Source organism: Acinonyx jubatus, chromosome B3, assembly GCF_027475565.1.
Source record: "Acinonyx jubatus isolate Ajub_Pintada_27869175 chromosome B3, VMU_Ajub_asm_v1.0, whole genome shotgun sequence".
Classification (NCBI taxonomy): Eukaryota; Metazoa; Chordata; class Mammalia; order Carnivora; family Felidae; genus Acinonyx; species Acinonyx jubatus.
Genome location: NC_069386.1, coordinates 33,046,655 through 33,065,136, shown reverse-complemented (window position 1 = coordinate 33,065,136; position 18,482 = coordinate 33,046,655). Strand labels below are relative to the sequence as shown.

The window sequence follows — 18,482 nt, the reverse complement described above, 5'->3', positions numbered from 1 at the left end:
TCACACACACAAAAGAAAAAATTTTAAAGTACTAACTACAAAAACCTCACTATATACTTCATCCCTAGGTACTGATCACTTAGTGCATCATTACGTTTCCTTCTTGACAACTCAGGAGTTCAACTTCCACAAACAAGATTTTATTCACTATTTCACTACTGCTGAGAAGGCTGTTGGTAATAACATCAGTCAACACTGCATGATAACTGTACTTCCTCCTTGGAAAAGGAGCAGCACCAGGTAGCAGAAATTTATTACTAAATTGACATTAAAATCTTCAGGGATTAAGGAAAGCCACAAGTCTTATTTTTCCGGAAAATTCAAAAAACACGTTAAAAAAAAAAAACAAAAAACAATCGCCTTGTGTCACTCAAAAACAAAACAAAAAAATGTGTAAAAATCTTCCAGAAAGGGAAGCAAATGACACTACATGGAGACACCGTCACATCCCTTAATGTAATGTGATTTAATTCTTATAGAGGTCCCTAAATGTCAGACTGGACTACCTCACACGTTCTACAGAAGAGACAAGATGAGAAGCAGGCTGTATGACCTTATACTAGCACACACACCCCTGCCCTGGGCCCGCACTCTTCCCTGTCCCCTTCCTCCTTTGGGTGTCAGTTAGTCCCCTTAGGTCCCACTGGGGGGGGGGGGGGGGGGTAGGGAGTACACTAGGTTAAGCAAACACCCCTCCAGGATTTAAAGGCAAAACTCTTCCAACCAAAGAAAAGAGAACGATAACAACGTCTGCCTGAGAGGACTGGGGGAGAGGCTGCTGTCTGATGGTGTCTACAGAGGGGCTGACACCAGATCCACTGGGAGGAGAGAGCATCAAGAACAGACTATCCGCAAGCCGAGGAGGGTACGGTTGACGGGAAGCGAGCTGGGAGGGGTCCGCAGGCAGGAGGTGGGCTGCAAGGTCGCTCTGGGTTAGGGGGCGGCCGCGCTTGGGTGTCAGAGGAACTGTGACCGGGTCAGCTTACGGGAGGCCGTAACGGAGTCTGGAGGCTCCACGAGGAGTCCTAAGAGAGTCCGAAGGGGGTTCTAACGGGCTGTGCTGGGGATGGGGGGCCGTGACAGAACCGTCCGGGAGCTGGCGGGCCGGAGTGGTGTCTGGCCAATGGAAGATACGATGGGTGGGGTCTACCGGGGACCCAGCGCAGCGATCTGGTGTCTGGGAGGCTCCTAGGCAGACCCGCTCACGGGGCGTCTCCGCTGGGGCGGGGCTGCCCCAAAGGAGCCAAAGAGCGAGACCGAGACGTGGGCCGGGCCGGGCGGCAGGGCCTCTGGGCGCTTGGGCGGGTCTTACCTCGGGCTCCGCCGCGGTGGCCACTGCAGCCCCCTCCTCTTCGGGAAACGCCACCTCCTACCCGCGGCCCCAGGGTCAGGGCGCCGGAGACCGCAGAGGCTGAGGCCACCAAGAGTCAAACGGTTCCAGGAGGGTGGGCCCAGCTGCCTCAGGGTCCGGGAGAGCGGCCGCCGCGCATCCCCCGCCCTGTCAGAGAGACTCCGCCCGGCCCGCGAGGGCACATCCCCCGCCGCACCCCGCCCAGAGAGCACGCGTTGGACCGTCGCCTCAGCCGCTGCCGCCGCCTCTGCCGGTGCCGCGGGTGCCTCCTCCGCCGCCTCTCACAGTCCTTGCGGTACCCTCAGCAGCCACCGCCAACCGCCGCCGCGTCCCTCGTCCGCTCAGGCCCGCGCGCCCCCGACCCCGCGCACGCGGCCCCGCCCCGAGCGACTCCTCGGCTGCAGACGAGCAGGCGCGCGCGCACTTACCTCCCACGCCCCCTACCGCCTGCCGGAGCCGGCCAGCCTGCCGGCCCTGCCCCCGCACGTGACGCCGCCGGAGAGAACGGCTGGCGCTTGCGCGGGCACGCCCCATTCGTCCGCCCCAGGCGGCCCCGCCCAAACTTTTCTTCCTCACCTTACGGCAGAGCTCGGAACGCTGCCTCAGATTCTCACTCTACTAGAGAGGAATGTCGCAAGGTTGGGGTAGAAAACTCTGAGTTTACGACTGTAGCTCTCGCTTTCCGGCCAATACTGAGGTGCCTGAAGGCTGGTTGGGGTGGTGAGGCCCGAGGCAGGTAAGAAGCCGCCTCCCCACTTTGGTTGGTAAGGCGGTGTGTCCCGTCGAGGAGCTGCTTTGCTGCCCTAGGCGACTTAACGTGTCCTTGCCCCCTCCCCAGTTCTGGCGCAGGATTCTCAGCGCCGCCCCTCTTAGCCCCCGCCCCTTCCCACACACACGCCCTCTCCCCTCGCATTTCCCCGCCCCCGACCTCCGTTTCCTAGTCTCGCTTTCCATTCATTCCTCAGACTTTTCACTGAGTGCTTTCTGGTGCTTTAGACCCCAGGAAGTCAGAAGCAAATGAAACCGTTTCAGCTTTCTGAAGTGCTGTGTTACATGGGAGACTTTGAGAGAATCCGCAGTGGTAATAAAGTAAAATTATAATCTAAAAAAAAAAAAAGGCACAGGGTCCTCTTTGAGCATAGAAGAGGGGCCCCTGCTTGTGTGGAACGACTTGGGGAAACCTTTTCCAAGGTGACCTTTTGGCCACTCTTGTGTTAAAAGGCCAGTGAGCAGTAGCTGGTCAGAGAAACATGAGACAAGCAGAGAGAATGACGGGCACAAAAGCCTCTCATAGTACTGGCTGTTAAGAGTAAAAAGAGGAATAGAATATAGCTGGCGGAAGCGATAGGTGTAGATTACCCTTTAAAGAAGCATCATAGTAAGATTGTGAGAGAGTTAAGGGGCGAGAATGTGGGCCGCAAGAATGTTTTCTTTAAAGATGGGAGACTTAGGCATAGAAGTGGTCCACCGTGGAACTCGAAGTGGACAATTCATGGATAAGGGTGGCTGATTGATAGCTTCAGGAGCACTAGTGGAACTCAACCTTGTATGCATGTTAGAATAACCTGAGAAGTTAAAAAAAAAAAAAATGCTGTTGCTCCACCCAAGACCAATTGAATAAACCGGGACTAGGGCCCAGGCCATCAGTATTTAAAAAAAAAAAAGTTTCTGAGGTGACTAACGCTGATGGTTGAGAACCAATAAAGGATGGGAAAGTAAGGAGGGGCAGGAAGTTGATGGTGTTGGCTCTGTAACATTAAGGTGGGAGTTATTTGATGAAAGAGTTGGGGCTGGAATGAGAAGCTTGAGCAGAGTGATGGAAGTTTTGGGTAACCACTCTGGGAAATGGGAAAAAAGTGTCATTTTTGCCTTTCCCTTCAACACAGTTACATCCCTCAATCTGAGGATGTAAAATGAAGTCTACCTCAGTTAGGGCTCTCTTTACTCTCCCTTTCCCTACCATCCGGCATTTATCAGCTGGGGATCCAACCTTAGGGCTGAATCAAGGGTATCTTTATTTATGTCCTCAAAAAAGATCAGCGCTAAGTCAATTTGAGATTCAAAGACTAACTTTACTCCCCTGGAAATTACTGCATACAGTGCCTTGCCAATTTAGAATCTTTTATTATTCATTTCATCAATCATTTAAGGAATAAGATATAAAGATAGTTAAGATATAGCCCTATTCAGGGGCACCTGGGTGGCTCAGTCGGTTGGGTGTCTGACTTCGCCTCAGGTCATGATCTCACGGTTTGTGAGTTTGACCCCCGCATCAGGCTCTGTGCTGACAGCTCGGAGCCTGGAGCCTGCTCCGGATTCTGTGTCTCCCTCTCTCTCTGCCCCTCCCCTACTCATGCTCTGTCTCTCTCTGTCTCAAAAAGAAAAAAAAAATTAAAAATTTTTAAAGATATACCCCTATTAAGACCTCATAGTATTAGGGAAAACAAACCTTTAAAAAGAATAATTCCCTTGGCAAGCAGAGAGGTCTGTATAAGGTAATGCCAAAGCCAGTGAGTGCAAGGCTACTGACTATTAACTAGGGCTAATTCAAAAACCAGTCTATCTGCCTTCAGATAAAAGACAGTTACTGTTGTCTGGTATGACTAGGGCTTAATATGGAGAGTAGGGGTGGGGCAGAGATAAAGGCGATAAAGTGGGTGTGAATAGATTATGAAGAGCCTTGAATTCCATGCTAAAGTGTTTAGATAATCTACTATAAGCAATTAATAGGTATAAAAAACAAAGATAAAATAACCTTTTTTACACCACAGACTTCTTTGGCAGCCTGGCCTATGAACCCTATCTCAGAATAATATTTTTAAATATATAAAATAAAATGCATAGAAATAAAATCAATTTTATTGGAAGTTTTAAAATATTCAAACAACTGTATGATGTAGTTACATATGTGCTTCTTTATGCATTAAATAATATCTGGCAGCAGGCCTAATTATGTAATTTCAAAATAGTGATGCATATAAATTATATTTTGAGATACTCGTAACTTCAATGTGATATTAAAATATCATATTTCTATTGGTGACAAAGACATAGGGACTGCTAATACTGCTGTGGATTATTGCCTATACTTATTGAAGAAAATGCTAAATTTCAGCTAGAGATTATTAAAAATCCAGAATGCAATTTTTTTCCCAGTCCAAGTTCATGGAACCCTAATTCTAGCTGCATCCTGGCCCATGGACCCTAGATTTATAAAAAGCTGACTGTAATAGTTTTTTTAAACAAGAGCATGATAGATCACTTCTCTGTTTCAGAAAAATACTAGAGTAGTTTTCACTTCCCAGCCTCTCTGTGGAAGTAGGGAACTGGTTATTTTCTTCTCCTCTTATACGGTAGGGGCAGCAACCAGTACTAATTAATCCACTGTTGCCTAATAATTTGGGCCTGCTAGAGTACTGTACTTGTGCCTATGTATGTAGGAGCAGTACTGGGAAATAAATTGGGAAAGATAGGCTGGGGCTCTTTTTGTGGAAATCATTGAATGTCAAGATGTAATTTGTACTTAATTTGGTAGATAATGGAGAGATGTTAAAATCTTTGGAGTAGAATAATGTAATTATTAGAGTTCTGTTTGAAAAATTAATCTAGAAGTAATGTGTAGGTTGGATTGTCAGAAGATAGGAATGAAGAGACTAGACCAATAAATAATCTTTAACTAAATTTTACTATAAAGTGATCTCTAAAGGGTCTGTTAAGTTACTTTGTTTCCCCAGTGTGACTGACCAGTCTAAAGAAACATAGATTGAACTAAATTACATACCTTTCTACAGAGATGTGTTTACCAGTGTGGAGGTCCATTAGCATTTTACATGTCAAGAGGCCAGCCCATTCTTTTGTATTATAAGTGATAATGTTAGTACTTTTGATAGGCAGTGGCTTTACCACATATATAGGTTCCCAGGTGTTGCTAAGGCCTTTCTTAAATTCCATCTACACGTGTTAAATCCTACGTTTCTGACTTTTTAAGGTCAAGATTTCTCTCTCGTCAATCCCTTAAACCTCTTGGATGAGTAAAATGCATTAGCAAACAAGAAGGAAGTCCTTGAAGCCCAGATAACTTGTCTCATTAGAAATTGATCAATACCAAACTATGTGAAATTTACTGCCCAGATTCCAGCTAGTTCCCAACTTGTGTGCTTTTTTAAATATATTCAAAAAATTAATTATGGGGTCCAAATATTACTAATCCAAATAAGTAATGTGAAGTTAACTTTCTGAACCAGATTCTCTGAGAGACTACTTTCTTCAGCATGACTAGCTATATTGATCTTGTCCGTCTAACTTTTGGAGAACATTTGGACAGTGATATGGTTTAACAGGCTGAAAATCAAATTTATGTAGAGGCTAAGGTTCATCTGTCTGTCTCCTTTTTAGGGGAACCAGGAAACAGGTCTATCTGAAAGCAGAAAGAATACTGGAAATTTTTGAAGCTTTTTAAGAATTTTTATTACAAAAGATCTCGGAAATTTCCTTTCTCTGGCTTCTGATTAAGTGACTACTACCCCTTCCACACCTTTATCTGTTATGAAAGCACCAAACACAGTCCTGATACTGAAAAAAATTGTCCCATTTACAATTATTATTTTCGAGCATCTAGATTACAGGTTAAAAAACTTGAGGACTTCCTTCCCTTATGGCCAGTGAGTAAATAAATACTCTCTCATAGTAGAGTGGTAGGTTCGAGTCCTCCATCAAAGCAATGGCTTGGAGATTTCTGACCTTAGTTGGCTCTAATTTTCTCACTACTATTTGTTGTAGCACCTTGGTACTTTACATTAGCAGCTAAAATAAATAGTTGCTGGAAATGTTTAGCCCTACTTAATAGCATATAATTAAAATTTGGTTAGGTAGTTCACAAATATTTTGTATTAATTTACATTTAAAGACAAATTGCTAAGACAGAAAATTCTCTATGTGTTATTGGATCCCTTCAGATCCTGCTTTCCTATCAGCACAATACAGTAAAACATAAATTCATTATTTTTTTCATTCATTCATTATTTATTGAACCCCTGAGTGGCTCAGTCAGTTAACCAAGCTGACTCTTAGTTTCAGCTCAGGTCATGATCTCTCAGCCTGGTGGGTTCCAGCCCCAAGTCAGGCTCTGCACTAGCAGTTGTGGAGCCTGCTTGGGATTCTTTCTCTCACTCTCTGCCCCTCCCCCACTTGCTCTGTCTCTGAGCAATATATAAAAAAACTTTTAAAAACTTTCATTGAGCCCCTACTATGTGCCAAGCACATTTTTGAAACTCATTAATTAGGAGTTTGTAATAACAATTTACCTCTTAACTATCTATGAAAAAAAATACTTTACCAGGCTTTGAAACCTACAGGACAAATAAGATTAAAACTTGATGAGTTTTTCATACTCTTTCAAACTTTGTCTGCATATAGCTATTATGTGCTGAACACAGTGGTTATTTATGAAATCAGGCACATCGTAACTTCAGCTTGATCACACCTTATTAGCTTTAATTTGTTTATACGTATGATAAAATTCTGTCTACTCCTTCATAAAATGTTATCTTACTCAAACCCCTCATTCAACCTCTTGGCCTCCCTACACACTGTCTTTACAATCCCAGGTATTTCAAATTTTGCATTTGTACAAAGTCATTTCTCGGAAGATTTTAAGCAAAACACAGCTTAAGGAAAGGCTGGTGTTTACATCAAGTTTATAGTAAGGAAAAAAATTGTAGTACAGTTAGAAATGGAACCTTTGAGTTAGAAACAGTAGACTGAAAATAAAATTATTTTCATGGTCAATGACATCTTAGCCATTGATAGCCATGCCTAGTAACAGAACAGTAAATAGAGAACCTTGGTGCTAGAAGAAATTCTAGAAAGTCTTCTAGTTTATCTTCCTGGCCCAAGGCAGGACCAAATGGAATTTATACTTAAAATACTTTAAAGTTAAGTATTCTGGTGTGAGAGTTAACAGGCATCATCATCATACCAAGTAGTTTTTCTACTTTGAGAGCTGAATTCCTCTATTTGTAAAATATTGATGTCAAGAGGAATATTGTTCAATTTATAAATAATTTATACAATTGAGAAATCTTCCTGTTTATAACAATTTTGTGTTTTTAGGAGTTTTTCAAAATGTATTTTACTTCTATATTTTATTCAGGAGAAACATTTATTAAATTTTCTCCAGTTTGTCAAGCACTAAAGAAACGGGGATGCATAAAATCTAATAATTTCTGCCCTCAAGAGGGATATATAAATCTTGATGGTAATTTTTACATTCTACTTTATACATATATTTAGGTTTAGGCTAGCATTAAAAGGAAACGTTTAATAGGGGGAAATTGAAACCAAAAAAAAAAAGTTTGAACTTCCTTCCTGAAAATATTTCTGCTTATGCTGCCATGAAAAGCACATTTGGTCTTTGGATTTGATTCTTTTTGTGAAATTGCAAATGGAATCATACATTAGAAGTTGGACATAATCTAATTTTAGTAAATAGATTAATTTTACATCTTTGTGTTTGAATATTTATAGAAGAGATATTAGACTTTCTCTGTTTTGTTTTTTCTTTTCTTTCCAGAGGACAGAAGAGACCAGTGAGTTGAAAGAACAGACATATTTTAGGTCAGTGTAAGAGTGGGAGATGGTATATCCTTTTTTTTCCTGAATGGAAATAGCTATATTTATTGGTTATATGCTTATTATAAAAAGAAAGGGGAAAAATATAAAGCAAACAGTATTAAAAGGTAGAAGGAAAAAAGTGTTAAGAAGCATTAATAATTCTCTTTTTAAAACTATATTTAAACTTTGGCTATCATTCTTGATTTTTTTCGTGTATATTTTTCTTGTATAAATTTTTATATAAACTTCCTTTTCGTAGCATATCATAAACATATTTCCATGTCAATACATTGGTATCTACAACTTTTTTTTTTAATTTTTTTTTTTTTAACATTTACTTATTTTTGAGACAGAGAGAGACAGAGCATGAATGGGGGGGGGGGGGGCAGAGAGAGAGGGAGACACAGAATCGGAAGCAGGCTCCAGGCTCTGAGCCATCAGCCCAGAGCCCGACGCGGGGCTCGAACTCATGGACCGCGAGATCGTGACCTGAGCCGAAGTCGGACGCTCAACCGACTGAGCCACCCAGGCGCCCCTACAACTTTATTTTTTAATGACTGAAAATATTTCATTGTATGAAAATCTATTATTTAAATTAATCAGTCCTCTTTTGAACTTTCAGATTGTTTCAGTTTTTCTTTTATAAATATTGCTGTGATGAACATCCTTCATAAATTTTTGCACACATCCTTAATATTTCCCTTAAGATAAATTTCTGAAAGTGTCATACCTTCACACAGACATTTCTTAAGAATTAAAATATAATGGCAAATTACCCTTCAAAAAGCTTGCATATGTTTATATACTCCTGTCAACAATGAGAATGCTTGTTTTTCCCATGGTCTCTCAGCAATGCTAGTTATTACCTGTTTTCCTCATCTTTGCTAATTTGAAAGGTAAAAAATTAAATCTTGCTTTAACTTGAATTCCTTTGATTACTAGTAAAGTGTTGAGTATCTTTTCATGCATTTATTGGCCACATAAGTGTATTAAGCTCCATTTTCTTCGAATATTTTTGTTTCTTTTCTTAACATTTAAATGTTATTCCACTTAAAATATGAGTTCATATAAGGTATGAGGCGGAGATCTAACTTCTTTTTTTTTTTTTTTTATCAAATGATTAACATGTTGCCTCACTGCCATTTATTAAGTAACTCAGCAAGCACGTCCCAAACTTCACTGCACAGCCAATAAGGTGTTAATAGATACTCTGTTTAAAAGGAAAACAAAAGTGTCTCGTGGTCAAATGAGTTTGGGGGAAAAAATAAGACCAAGAAAAGTTACATTTCCTTATTACAAAACTTCTAGTCTCTAATATGATTGTGTGCATTATGAACCTCCAATGAGGACTTTTAGGATGAAGCATTTCCCTAACTTATTTAACCATATAATCTTATTTTTTTTCTTTCAAGAAATACCTTTGAAATCTGTGGAAGTGTACTGTCCAAAATAGTAGCCAATAGCCACATGTAGATATTTAAATTTAAGTTTAAATTAATTAAAAATTAAATGTTCAGTTTCACAGTCTTATGAGCCACATTTCAAGTGCTCAGTAGCCACATGTAGCAAGTGACTACTGTATTGGACATTGCCAATAAGGAACATTTCCATGATCATCAAAAGTACTATTGGACAGCACTCTTTTAGAACACAGTTCATTGAAACTGACTCCCAACCTATTGGTTTTCTACTGAACCAGCAGCTTCTTCCCTTACTTGTATCAGATTGGCTTCCATTGAATTGTAAATTTTCCCTTTAAGGTAGTTTTTATTACCTTTTATGTAATTACCTTGTTGTTTTTTACAACAAATATTCCAGTAATATACATTTTAAGGATTTCAAGATTAAGATGAAAAAGTAGTCTCTTCCTTTTGCTAAAATTAAGCCTTCGTTTAGGAATTGTTCTATACTATGAATTCAATATTAGCTTCATTTAGCTACAGAAGTTGGAAGATGTTATAAACTGTTACTGCAGGGTTTGTGTATACTGACAATACACAATTAACATCATTGCTCCACTCAGGTCGAGAGAACAATTTTCTCTGGAGTTAGCATTCACCCTTCTTCTGCCAAAGGTAAAGCACAGAGCAGAGTCATGCCCTAGCTAAATCTATCTTTGATGACTTTGTGGCCTTATAAAAAAGACAGATGTGCTTTATTTTCAAGAAATCTCTAAGGCCCATTATTACCACCCCAAATATAGGGAGCAGGGAAGACAACTCTTTTTGAGTCCGCTATATATGTCAGATGACATGCTGAGTGTTTTCACTCATGTTTTTATTTTGTGTAACAGTCTATGAGGCAGGTGTTATTATTACCTCATTTTACAGATGAGGAAAATGAGGCCCAGAAAGAGAATAAATAACTTGCCCAGATTCACACAGATAGGCAAATGGCAAAGTAAAGCCTGGACCCAAAGCCTCCTAGCCCCAAAACATAGAACTAAAATATATTTTGTAGAACTTTACAAATAGAACTATGAGGAGGTTATTGTCTCCCCAGTTCACTCTTCGGTTTTCCTTACCATCCACCAAGGCCAAGTACATAAGTCGTCTTATTTCTGAAGGAGTTTACTATTAAGTGAAGAGGAGAAAAGACAAAGCACAAAACCAAAGCAGAAAGGGGGATGTTACAAACAATGCAAACGTCTTAAGAGGACTTATTTCTTTTTACCCCTAATCTATATTTTCTGATTCCTTTTTTGAAATGTTTCATTCATCTGGCAAATATTTATTGTACCTCAGATGTGCCAAGCACAGTGCTCCCTGTATAGAAAGGAAATATCCCTAGGAGAGTTCTAGATGGTTCTTGGTTCTTTTGCTGGATCCCCTTCTGTCTCCTTTTCCCCCACCCCATTAGTAATGGGATCGTCGTCCTTTATGGTCACCCTAACTAAAACCCACAGACAATTTCCTAATGATTCTCTTTTACCCAACTGTTCTCTAATCACTTATTGAGTCTCTGTCTACAATACCTTTCCTCCTTGCCTCCCCATTTCTACCATTTCCCCTGATTTAGGCCATTTCCTCCTACTTTCACTTTCAATAAAAATCTACTTGATCTCTTCCTCCAGTTGCTCTCCCTACCAATTAATCCTATGTACTATGGCTGAATTATTAAACTTCCTAAAGCACCAGCCTTGCCATTAATGGATTCCCATTTCCTCAGTATAAATTCCAAATTCTTTCACCTGGACTTCAGTCTGTTACCATTTAGCTTCTAATAATTTTCCTCTGACCTTCATCTGTACCCCTATTCCTACTTCATTCCATCCAGACTGGAATGAGCCTCTAGGGGCACTTCCCTTGCCTCTCTTACCTTCTTAATGCCCTTCTCCATGCATCTAATTCTATATGCCTTTCAAGAGCCAGCTTTTATGCCACTTTTTCCTGGAAGTCTTTCCTGATCTCAACTCTCCTTCCCTTTCTTAGCCAGAGGTGATTGTTCACTCTTCTGAATTCCCATACATTTTATTTCTGCCCCTAGTGGGTTTCTGATCTTATTGACTATAAGCCATCTTATACATCTTGGTATCTCCCACAACAGCTATTAGGTACTCAGTAGGTGCTTATTGAGTAAAAAGAATTGTATATTCACTATTTATTCATTATAACATAATAGGCTTATGCTCATTCAGGGTAGGAACTATGACTATTTCATTCTCATTCTGTATTTTCAACCCCTAGCACAAAGGAAACACTCAGTATACATTTGTTAAATGAAATACATCACAGTTATCAGTTATTGGGATATAAATTTCCTTGAGACACAATAGATGTCTGGAAATACTACTTTATGTTATATTTTTTAAAATATTAGTTACCAATGTTTCTTCATTTTATATTGACAGATACTCCAGGATAAAGGTCATGTATTAATATTCTCACTTTACAGAAGAGGATACTGAGGCTTAAAGAAATTGAGTAGTTTATTTATGATCATACGGCCAATGAGTAACAGAATTGAGTCTAAAATTCAAGTCTTCAGATGCTAAGTTTAGAGTTTTTCTTTGCTAACAATGCTTTGGCCAAAGGCTCCTTTGGTTCCATTTGCTTTAGAATTGTTGGGGTTAAACTATTGCTACCATGCTGGGTGGAATAGACCTAGATCCTTGACTGACCCATTGTCTGGATGTTGGATATTTTCAAAATCAAACAGAACGCTAAAACCATTTTCTGAGGGTGCCTGGGTGGCTCAGTCAGTTAAGCGTCCGACTTCAGCTCAGGTCATGATCTTACAGTTTGTGGGTTCAAGCCCCGTGTTGGGCTCTGGGCTGACACCTCAGAGCCTGGAGCCTGCTTCAGATGCTGTGTCTCCTTCTCTCTCTGCCCTCCTCCACTTGTGCTGTTTCTATCTCTCTCAAAAATAAATAATAAACCTTAAAAAAAATTTTTAAGCCCTTAAAAAAAAAAAGAACTATATATTCTGAAGGAAATCTTGGCCACTTATGTCACTCCCTCCAAGGTGAGATGCCTGTCTTTTCAGGAACTCTTCTCCTTGTAGGCTTCTATCCCTAGTTGGGTTGGCTATTAATATGTGGGTCTGATTTCAGTGTAGAGAGTAGGTCTCCAGGTATTTGCCAGGCAGTAAAATCTGGTACTCACCACTACATAGTATTCATTGAGAGCAGGGGGAAGAGATTGGGGGAGCTTTGCTTGATGCAAAAGCAGTCATTCCATTTTCATATTAATTTACTCTTAAGTCACATCAGCAGCAAGCTGAGAACCTAGCCTCCATAGACTTGTTTTTACTAGACTGCTGTTAATTCATTTGCCATCAGACTGGATATGAAGGATCGTTATAAGAAACAACTTCATCTATCATAAGAATATTGAGGGACATTATTCATTATGATACACCTTGTCTTTTATGAAAATTGCTTGAAAAAAAAACTGCCTAACCTTAATACAAAGAATGCTTTTACCTCTCCTGAGCAATTGCTTTGTTTTTACCTTACGGACATTGTGAATGTTTAACTTTATAGTCTCTGGTTAGCTGCCAAAAATCTTAGAGCCAAATTTGTGGCCCACCCATAGCAAATGTGCTCTATGCCTCGTTAAACTTTGTTCCAGGCTCTAGTTTATGTCTCTCCTGAAGTTATTCTCTTTTCTTAAGAAAATCTTAAGATTTGGGGCACCTGGGTGGCTCAGTTGGTTAAACATCCAACTTCAGCTCAGGGCATGATCTCATGGTTCATGGGTTTGAGCCCTGCATCTGTCTGTGTGTTGACAGTTCAGAGCCTGGACCCTGCTTTGGATTCTGTGTCTCCTCTCTCTGCCCCTCCCCCACTTGCACTCTGTCTCTCTCTCAAAAATAAATAAACATTTTAAAAAAACCTTTTTTTTTAAAGAAAAGAAAATCTTAAGATATTTTCATTCGATCTTATGTTGTATATTTATATTAATATGTATGTGTATATACATATATTTCTCATAAACAGCCCTATATTGTTTCTGAAATAGTTCAGATTATTATATACTATATGCACATAAAACCATCTTTGGTGCTTCTTAATTACCTCACTTACTTTAGGGTCTTTTTTCTTGAGGGGTATATTTATTTTTTCTTACAGGTTTTTCAGACTTGATTACAGAAAAATGTCTGTGCCACAAAATTTTATTATTTTAGTAGTGTAATCAAATGGTAAAATACCTGGTCTGATGGCCAGAATTGATTATTAATGGCTAGAATTAATTGATTATTCTAGCCCAGTCTTTTACAGAAATGATATTATTATAATATGCTTTGTTTTATACTCTCAATCTGCATGTGACCATTTATTGCTTTGGATTTTTAGTGATGTTGTAATGCTGTCAGGTCAATGCACAGCAGTTAACTCTCTCTGGCTTAAATATTATGTTATCTTGCACATTTATCAGACTTCTTGTCTTTGTTAGCACCTTACCTTCGGTGATCATGAGCATATTAATCTTATCATATACTTTGTGTTGCTGTACTCTAAGTTAGTCATGCTTTTGTTTGGAAAAGATAATATGAAGAGATATTTGCTTCCAAACTTCATTTGCTTTCACTGGTGTGGAGCGCTATGTAGATGTTCTGATCATCTTACTAATACCATTTAATTAATAATATAAATGCTATTGGAACAACATTTTATGTTCTTTTAATAACTTCAAGTAAAATTATTTGGCCTTTCTGCAACTCACTGAGGCATGTAAGCAGATATATGCCCTTTTTACAGACAACAAAGCAAAGACAAAATCATTTAAATTTTGTGATAAAACTAGGACTAGATCCAGGTCTCCTGATTCCTGTGCCTAACTACCTTTCAATGATAAAAATTTCTAACTTATAAACATTACATAATCTTTATCTTACCCCTTGAAGTTAAAGATGAGAAATGGATGAGGAAAACTAGATCACTCATACTCAAAACTGAGCAGAATCAGGAATGATTTTCACTTGTAAAACTCATGATTTTCTGTTCTTGAAATGTTCTTTCATTTATCTTTTTTTCAAGTTTATTTATTTATTTTTGAAAGAGACAGAAAGCACAAGCAGGGAAAGGACAGACAGAGAGAGGGAGACACAGAACCTGAAGCAGGCTCCAGGCTCTGAGCTCTTAGTGCAGAGTCCGACGCAGGGCTCAAACCCATGAACTATGAGATCATGACCTGAGCCAAAGTTAGACGCTTAACCGACTGAGCCATCCAGGCACCCCTGTAGTTCCTTTTAACTACAGCTCTAATCACTGTCACTTTCCATTATGGAATGAGGAAGCAATATTTTTATCTTATCTCAAAAATAAATGTTGAAATGGAAACTATTTCCCTTGTTAATAAGCAACATTTTTTCTTCAGACTCTTTGAAAATTCACTTTAATGTAAAAATAACTTGCCATTGTTATCATGCATATTCATTAAAGGACCAAATATAGGGTTAATGGTAGGAAGTTTGATAAATGTCTGTTATAATTTTAACCAATCTCTGCATTTAAAGAGGAAGATAAAAATTCATGCTTACTGTTTCAGCATGAAAATTTTCCAAAGTTTTCATTTTAACTAATTGTTAACACACAATCCAGAAGCTAGAGTCTGTTGAATGTTTACTCTCAGGCAGGCATTATTGCTAAAAACTTTACAATTATATTTAATCTTTAAAAAAACCTGTAAGAGTAGCTACTATTTATGATCCCCATTTTACAGCAAGGTATCATATTCAGCAGTAAATATTATCTTCTGCCTCTCCTTCAGCTACTGGAATTTCTGATCAGCCCTGGTCAGGACAAGATGGACCCTGTAGTTTTGAGTTACATGGACAGTCTACTGCGGCAATCAGATGTCTCGCTGTTGGATCCTCCAAGCTGGCTCAATGACCATATTATTGGATTTGCCTTTGAGTACTTTGCCAACAGTCAGTTTCATGACTGCTCTGACCATGTCTGCTTCATCAGTCCCGAAGTTACCCAGTTCATCAAGTGCACTAGCAACCAAGCAGAGATTGCCATGTTCCTTGAACCCCTAGACCTCCCCAACAAGAGAGTTGTATTTTTAGCCATCAATGATAATTCCAATGAGGCAGCTGGGGGAACCCATTGGAGTTTGTTGGTTTATGTCCAAGATAAAAATAGCTTTCTTCATTATGATTCCCATAGCAGAAGCAACTCAGTTCATGCAAAGCAGGTAGCAGAGAAACTGGAGGCTTTCTTAGGCAGAAAAGGAGACAAACTAGCCTTTGTGGAAGAGAGAGCCCCTGCTCAACAAAACAGCTATGACTGTGGGATGTATGTGATATGTAACACTGAGGCCTTGTGTCAGAACTTCTTTAGGCAACAACCAGAATCACTACTGCAGCTACTCACTCCTACATACATCACAAAGAAAAGGGGGGAATGGAAAGATCTCATTGCCAGACTTGCCAAAAATTAGCTATCAAAGAATATTTGCGGCTGTTGAAGTCTCCTCTTTCTGCCCATCCCCATCTATTGGATGGCTGTAATCTCAGTGCCTGAAAGAAGATGCCTGGTATCTTATTTTTCCCTGGAAGAATGTCATCTTCTGCATTATCCACATGGAAAGTTTCACTTTAACCCTAACTTGAGAGCAATATGCTCTGTGAAAATGTCTTGAAGTTATGCATCAAAACCTTAAAACCACGCTGTCTGAACATTTATTATTTCCCTTTTTGTCTCCCTTATTCCCATTGGCTTATTCAAAGGAAAAGCAGTGATCTTTAAAGAAACCAAGTGTATGTCATATCCAGAAGAATGCAAGAAGAACATTATAGAAGAATCAAAAACTTATTGCACAGCCCTGCATATTTAAAGAGATCAACTGGCTAGAAGCAGGTCAAGATCTAACCTAATTCAAGATCTAAATATTCTAAGAATCAGTTATTCAGTTCTGTGATACCTCTTCCATTCTCCGTGCAGAGGCTTTCCCAGCTATCTTTGTAACCTTTGCAGATATTTGATAAAGATGATGTTAGCCCATCTTCCCCCACTCTATTCCTGGAGTGTTTTAAGAAAGGGGGAATCTTTAACTTCATTAAAATAAATGGCTGTTGGACCTTTTAGTTTGCTCAGTGAATGGGTTGACTTGCTACTCTGCATTGATAACAGCTTTTCTTCACCTTGTCTGTTAGCCATGCAACACTCCTTCCTTTTATATCCAAAGTTCTGTGGTTTTAAAACTCATAGCCAATAACTTCCCAAGGTTGCCTGTTATTTCTAATAAATATTGCTGCTTTCTAATAGTCATAGTTTTTCCTTTCCTCTTTATCCATAATCTGGCAGAATTGTTTTCAACCATGGTGATTTCAGGACTATTATCATATCTGAAACTTGCAAACTGAAAGTTGGCTTGTTTTGTTTTTTTTTTTTTTTTTTTGCAGTTATAAAGCAGATAAAGTGAGCTTTCTCAACCCTTTCACTTAATTCAAAATGCAGATGATGTAATTTTTAAAATATGGAACCAAGAATAAAAAGAAATGCTATTCCTCCTAAATCATTGATGTGTTTTTTTCTGAGTTGTTTCAAATAATTAACAACCCGATATGTTGGGTACACACATTCTATTCCTAATGAAAACTAGATTGCAGTGCTTGTGAGACTTAAAAACCAAAGATTAGTTTCAGCTGTGAAATTTATTTCACCTCCCTCCCCAACCTAACCTTGCCCCCAGCCCTCATAGCCCAAAATAATCTCACCACTCAGTAACCACAAAGGCAGTAACTCCATTCTTTTTAGTCAGGGGAGTGGGGGGAAACCACAGTGTAAGTAATACAGGTTACATAGCAGGCCCAAGTGAACATGAGTTGAAACTGAAAGTCTGAGAAAGCTACAGAAAAAGTTTCCATTTCAAGTCAGTATGTTTTGGATAAAAAGGAGACCTAATGAAGATGGGAACAGGCAAAAAAAAAAAAAAAAAAAAAAGATTAGGAACTGGCAATCAGCCATAGAGGTGAAATAGGGAGGGAAGGGGAGTAAGAGAAGTGACATGGAATGCTGAAGCCATGATTGTAGATAAAGATAAGAAGACAATATTATTTTAGTAACTGTTGACTTAGGTATCTAGTCTACACTATGAAAAAGGCAAATGCTCTCTGGGAAAAGTTGTTTCTATAATGCAAAGTATATCTGTTTAAATGTCAGATTGTCTCCCTCTTATAAGTTAATACATATGAGAGCAATCTTTCCTGACTTCCTAAAAGTCATACCAGAAATAAATTACATTTTGAACTAAACTAGTAAAGTCTTAAAAAAAAAAATCTAAGGTCTCCTTTTCCAAATGAATAACGTGATTGGACTGTGCCACAAGTTAGTCTTCTATAAAACTTTTGAGTATGGCATTTTTAAGTATTAGCATTATAAATGACAGGAGACTTTAAGAATTGACTTGTAACATTTCACTAGATACTTTAATAGCCATAGGTCATGTACTTGCTTGACCATACACCATTGATGCTATGTGATACAAAATAGGGAAAAGATCTTTTGTGGTATTGTTTCCTTTTCTCAGAGTCAAAAGAATCCAGTCTGCAAAACGCAGCTTCAAAATACTCAAAAGGAAAGCAAGATTTTTAGAACTGGATTGAGCAATTGTTACACTGAACTTCCCTGCTTTCAAATACCCTGATGTATTGCTCCAAAAGTATATTCATACTTGTCCAACCCATGTCTCTTGGAATTTAGAAAAGTTACCACTTATAAACCCAGCTATAGATGGTGGTCAAAAATAAAAAATTATCAATGGGCTTTTTTTTTATTTGAGTATAGCTGACACATAATGTTACATTAGTTTTAGGTATACAGTGATAATATATTAATACAGGTAATATATTAATACAGATATTTAATCCCGTTCAAATCATAAATATTTCTCCTCTTTTGTTAGATGGCTGTTAAAGTTCCTAAACACTAGTCCTAACTGGATCAGAATAATGAAAAAACCACAAGTGGATTATATTTCTGATATAATCAGAATACCTTATTTTTACTGTAAATTTTACTATCTCCATATTAACCATATGTTTTAATAAAACATATTTCATTAAAATG

The 18,482-nt window shown here is 38.9% G+C and overlaps 2 protein-coding genes across 19 annotated transcripts in view; one reads left to right on the top strand and one right to left on the bottom strand.

Moving 5' to 3' along the window:
- The window catches only part of MYO9A (myosin IXA), a 281,021-nt gene extending 278,920 nt beyond the window's left edge, over nt 1-2,101 (bottom strand). For 6 of the 15 annotated variants that reach the window (XM_053223786.1, XM_053223785.1, XM_053223789.1 and 3 more), the window contains exon 1: nt 1,313-1,766. The gene's annotated coding sequence lies outside the window, so the exon portion shown is untranslated. The other 9 variants (XM_053223778.1, XM_053223788.1, XM_053223787.1 and 6 more) reach the window with 4 other exon arrangements.
- Nucleotides 1,947-18,196, top strand: SENP8 (SUMO peptidase family member, NEDD8 specific). 4 transcript variants are annotated; one of them, XM_015071399.3, is made up of 3 exons: nt 1,993-2,087; nt 7,923-7,966; nt 15,178-18,195. In XM_015071399.3, exon 3 carries the CDS (start codon nt 15,214-15,216, stop codon nt 15,850-15,852), a length of 639 nt encoding a protein of 212 aa, XP_014926885.1. In that variant the 5' UTR covers nt 1,993-2,087; nt 7,923-7,966; nt 15,178-15,213; the 3' UTR covers nt 15,853-18,195. The 4 variants fall into 4 exon arrangements, with proteins under 4 accessions (XP_014926886.1, XP_014926885.1, XP_053079768.1 ...); XM_053223793.1 differs by lacking the exon at nt 1,993-2,087 and adding an exon at nt 2,239-2,432; XM_015071400.3 differs by lacking the exon at nt 7,923-7,966 and having other exon boundaries at nt 1,947-2,087; nt 15,178-18,194.
- The last annotated feature ends 286 nt before the right edge of the window (nt 18,197-18,482 follow it).

What these genes read in the sequence shown, in the direction of transcription:
- SENP8 (XM_053223794.1), top strand. Translation starts at nt 15,214, where the DNA reads ATGGACCCTGTAGTTTTGAGTTACATGGACAGTCTACTGCGGCAATCA.